Source organism: Antrostomus carolinensis, unplaced genomic scaffold, assembly GCF_000700745.2.
Source record: "Antrostomus carolinensis isolate BGI_N321 unplaced genomic scaffold, ASM70074v2 scaffold48218, whole genome shotgun sequence".
Lineage (NCBI taxonomy): Eukaryota > Metazoa > Chordata > Aves > Caprimulgiformes > Caprimulgidae > Antrostomus > Antrostomus carolinensis.
In genome coordinates, this window is record NW_010335973.1 from 11,507 (window position 1) to 16,600 (window position 5,094).

The 5,094-nt window shown below is 38.8% G+C and overlaps 1 protein-coding gene across 1 annotated transcript in view; it reads right to left on the reverse strand.

Annotated features, from left to right (window-relative positions):
• Positions 1-1,558: 1,558 nt before the first annotated feature.
• The window catches only part of GRAMD2B (GRAM domain containing 2B), an 18,061-nt gene continuing 14,525 nt past the window's right edge, over positions 1,559-5,094 (reverse strand). Inside the window, exons 14-15 of the mRNA XM_010174700.2 lie at positions 3,855-3,948; positions 1,559-1,600 (exon numbers count right to left, since the gene is read on the reverse strand). Of these exons, the coding sequence (XP_010173002.2) occupies positions 1,559-1,600; positions 3,855-3,948 (136 nt within the window). The remainder of the gene's footprint in view (positions 1,601-3,854; positions 3,949-5,094) is intronic.

Consider the following 5,094-nt stretch of genomic DNA (forward strand, 5'->3'; position numbering starts at 1 on the left):
TGGGCACATTAGAGAGCCCACAGTGCTCTCTCAGATGCCTCAACATTGCAATACTCACCAATATCCCTCAAGGAGGAATCACCTGAGAAAACTATTAACATTTTCTCAAAACTCTGGGATACAAATTTGCTCCTACTGTTGCAGTCTGGGAAGACCCTGAGTACAGCTGAGTAAGAGAAAGTACATCAGCAGGATGCAGCTCCTAACCCTTTGTGTTGGGTACTATATTTGCACAAACTCTGTACTATGAGGTATGAGCCCACTCAGATCATGAGTATCATGTTTGACGAAAACTAATAGATAGAATTGAGTTCATCCAAATTATGGTACCGACTTGCTTGTTTTAAAAAAGTTTATTTAAACAAAGTAGGTACATTTCACAGAAATGGTTATAAAATGCATAGCATATTATAAACAATACTGTTACTTTACAGATACTAGTTGTAATTATCCTAAATATTGCTTTTTAAAAACTAACCAGAAATGAGAAAGCTAAAATCCCCAGTTATCACATCTTAGGCACTGTGAAAAAAATAGTATGATATAATAAAGCAAGTGTCCAATTTTTCATTCACTCTACTGATTGTATTGCTGCATCATTAATTTGCAAGTTCCTAATATGTGAAAATATCTGGTCCCTGGAGTCTCACACCAAGACTAGATTCCACCAACTGGAACACAAATTGCACTTGCTCAGCCAACCAAAATCCCATGGAACTTCAAGGAAAGCTGACTGAGGGTCTTGACACCAATTAACTTACTGGACAGAGACCATATGACTGGACAAAAAAACCTAGCAGGTCTAAGTTGTGCAGACATGTCACACCCATACTGCTATTCATAAGCAACTTGATTGTAAGTTGGTGAGTCCATACATATTTCAAGCTTGACTTCAATGTAAATTGAATGCCCCGTAGAAACAGACCTTACCCTCAGTGGTGATGCAATGCCACACAAAGTAGAATTGAGCCTTTTTAGAGTACCTGAGAACTAAGCACACCTTGAACATTCAGAACCTCATATAACCAAATCCAGAAGTGTCTGCTTTCTGATCTTTGGGATGCCAAGGCACAAATAAATAAAAAGGAAGAGCACAGCACCAGTCCATAACCATAGCTGAGACAGGTACCAGCTCATTCACATAACACTTCAGCACATGAGTTATGACTGAAATACTTCCCATTTACATTTCAATGACAATAGGCAGAAAGTAAATCTGAGGTAAAAGGAGTTGCACCAGGTTTGCACTGGTGCAAGCAAGTCTAGAATTAAGCAAGCTATAAAATCCATTAATTCACACACAATAGAGAACGAAAAAATCCCCTTATCTTCAAAACATATAGCTACATGTTGATTAAAAACATACATGTTTTCAAAACATATAGATACATGCTCAAGAATAAACTGACTTTCTGCATTATGACATGAGCTTTACAGTAGTTTAAGCTTGGCTTGGACTGAAAATAAAGATGCTTGAACTCTGGCCAGCAGAGCTCCGTTGGAACTGTTTGACAAGAGAGAAGAATGAGTTCTGAAGTAGTCCAAGAACATCAATGTTTCATTCACCATCTTCAAGTAGCTTTTGTAAGTTGTTCTGTATCTTAGAAAAAGAGAAAAATAATTGGGAGGCAAGAAGTTTTAAACTGCATTAAAAAAAAAAAAATCAACACATACTCTTCAGTATACTCTCTGTTTGAATATTAATTCTGTCACAACTATTCATACCGATGGTATTCACATTAAATGTTTTCTGCACTAGAGTCAAAGGAAACATCTGCATATGATCAGCCAGCAGCACACCTGCTTTTCGAGTATCTCCTGCAATTTCCTCCTATAGATGCTCTCCTTCATTAGGTATGAGAAAATAAGATAGAAAAAAAATAGAGCTAGAAAAAAAGGGACAAGAAACTAATTTCTTTTGATCCGGGTCAAAACCCAATAAAAGCCACAAACTTCGAAGCTGAAGCTCTTAGGTTTAAATGGATAATTCAAATAGTTTTGTAACAGCTTCAGCTACACAGCCAGCTATGACACGTGCAAAGCAAAGTAAGGTTTTCTAACCATTAGCAGACATGTCCCATTTGCCAGATTTAGTGTATTGATTTGGGTTATCTTCCCCTAGTTACACTGAAGGGAATGCCAGACAGTCACATCCTCAAAGGTGATTTGCACAGACCTATTTTGCACAGCCTATTTAACCACCTTTCATCTCCTTGTCCTTAAAAGCAAGGAGCAAGGAATACAGTGGATCACATCCTCTGGCACACGTGTTTTTCATATTGTAGTAACTAGCAGCCACTGGCTACATGTAGTCACAGTTACATTCAGACTTAAATTTGAGGAGCCATTGTACTTCATGTTGATTGGACTTGATGACCTTAAAGGTCTTCTCCAATCTAGGCAGTTCTGTGCGACCTATGTATGTTCAAGGCTACAACTTCTTAATTCTACCTCATGATTCCCAGCCCCGATGCACACCTTTTTCAAGAGGGGCATTTTGGGGAATGGAAAATTATAAGAAGCACCTAATTCTATAAGAGTCATTTAAGGCAAGCACAGGAATTTCCTTTTCGTAAGCTACATAAGAGTAAGGGAATGAGTAACATTAGGCCATGTTCTCCCTCCCCCATTTTAACGCTTTATCCTCTGATAGATATTGTGCATTTTAACAACCTGTTAAATGTGTTTAAATGCCAAAGCAAAATTCTGCTAAGCCATGATAATTCCTTTGCTCCAACTATAAAGTAAAGCTTGTAAAAATTGCAACACCACACTGAAAAAGTTGTTGCAACATACTCTTGCAATGAATATTTTTTAACTGGGGAGTAATTTTAAGTTTTTACCCTAGATAATTTCTGTGCTCTAGTTTACAATGTTGCAGTTGCACAGGAAGTGAGAGGAGAGGTAAGACATTATACTGGAACTTCTATGCTACCTTTGCTGCTGAAGCCAGCTGCAGCCAACACTAGCACTTTTCACTAGGGCATACAAAACAGTTAAGCAACTGCAGTAACTCTGCTCAGAGAAGGTAAAGCTATTCTATTTCTACCAGTTTTGCTGTACAGGGGTAGGGGTATGGTCAAACGTCCTGTTCTGACCACTGTTCACCTAGATTGGAGAGGACTGGGATGTGGCAACATGCAGCTACAGGCAATGCTCATTTAGCTTGTATGCACAGCAGTTAATTGTGTCTTGAGCATCTGACAAATATAAGGTAAGACTTTAAGGGTCCAATCCTGTAGACACCAACTGAAAAGTCTGTGAAAGGTCTGCATGCCTACTCTTTGCTTTGCATAGGTTTACCATTTAAGTCAACAAGTGCATATAGTTTTGCAATTAGAGAATGGTAAAAAGTAAAAGTCAGGTATAGGGAATTGCACAACTGGTGCAGCAGCATTTGTGTTACTAAAGTGAAACAGGCAGATTGCAGCCCCTTCATAGCAGAGGCTGACTTCATATGAAAGCCAGCATCATTCTTCTTAATCAAAAAACCAAAACTCAACCAAAAGCCCCAGACAGAAAATTTCATCAAACAGTAATAAAGGTTATGTTCAGAATCCTTTGCCTTGATGAACAAAAAAAACCCTGAGATCATTACACACAATAAGCACCCCTGAAGCGTCCAATTTATTAGTATTCCTGGATGTAGGCTTCAGCTCAAGGCAAAACATTTACACATACCCATGCTTGTACTTGGGCTAATTTACAGTCCAAAAAACAGTCCTTTGTCTAGGAAAACAGCTTCTGGTATCAAGTCTAGGGGTAAATCATCACTTTTCAAAATATCAGACCATAAAAATTCAGCAAGAACCTGGTTAATGTATCAGCATTTGCATTACACCATAGGAAATTACCTTTTCCAATTTTATAAGATTAGCAGTTAACTCATCACAAAGGGCATCAGCATTAATTTGCAGATGAGATCCCAAACCTTGGCGCGCTGGATGTCTGTTGAACAGAATGAAGAAATAAGCGTGACAGAAGCGAAAAAGAGGAAAACAGAATTGAGATACATGCAGATGGGAATACAATGGTGACATTGTGAATTGTACTTTTTTACAGAAACAAAGGCCTAAGTCATTTTTGCACTCTTGACTACATTCTTTATGTGGGCTTACTCTCCAGAAGTTTGGATGGAAAACTTTACAGTTATTTCCACTGGAAATAAGTCGAAGAGTTGCCCAAGTTCCATGTCCTGTGGCTTGCAGGAAATCAAAAAACCCAACCCCTTGACACTGCAGAAGTGCACTTTAGATCATCCCGTATCTTGTACTGTTTGGGATCAGAGCAACATAAAACAGGACTTTCTCATGTAATAATGCTTCAGAAGAGTGATATAGTGTCCTGCTAATCAAAACATGCCAAAAGAGGGAAAATGGCTTTTGACATTGCCTATTATTAGAGGTAGGTTTCCCCTCTCCTTGCATTACTAGTAAAATATAAATGCAAGCCTGTTTAAGATAAAGAACCATTTCCTCCCTATTCCTTTTTTATCAAGAACCTAGCTCTGTCTTCTGACACACCTACAAGTCCTACTGCTTTCCACAGAAAAGAGCTGAGAGCAGTTGGATCCTAAGCAGGTTTGAAACACTTTGCAGCCAGTTGCATCCAGCCTGGGTACAGCTCTGGCTTGAATTTTATTTTTCCCCTCTTTTTCAGGTGGTGCTCCTTCAGCTGTCAGCATTCCCACTCATGCTCCAAGTGGCTGCAGGTTTTGAAGTGAGATTTATAAATGACTTTTTAAGCCATGTTTTTCAGAGCAGCTCAGAAAAAATCCAGTTATAAGAAGGGTAGAAGAGTTAATGCAAAATTTAATGCTGAATAAATTGATTAGTATTCTCAGCAGTATCCAGTTAACTGCCTTCTGTCCTAAGAGAGGAACAGGAAGCTGATACCACTTACAGTGCCATACTGCTCTGGTGTATGTCCCTGCACCGTCTCTCTGTTTGAAGTTTCCTATCCATGCAGCATGGAAATTTAAAAACAAAACCAAAAACAAACAAACAAACAAAAACCCCAAACAAACAAAAAAACCCCAACACATCAGGGGCAGATGACATCCCCAACTCTAGCTACAGAATGGGGACTATGGCC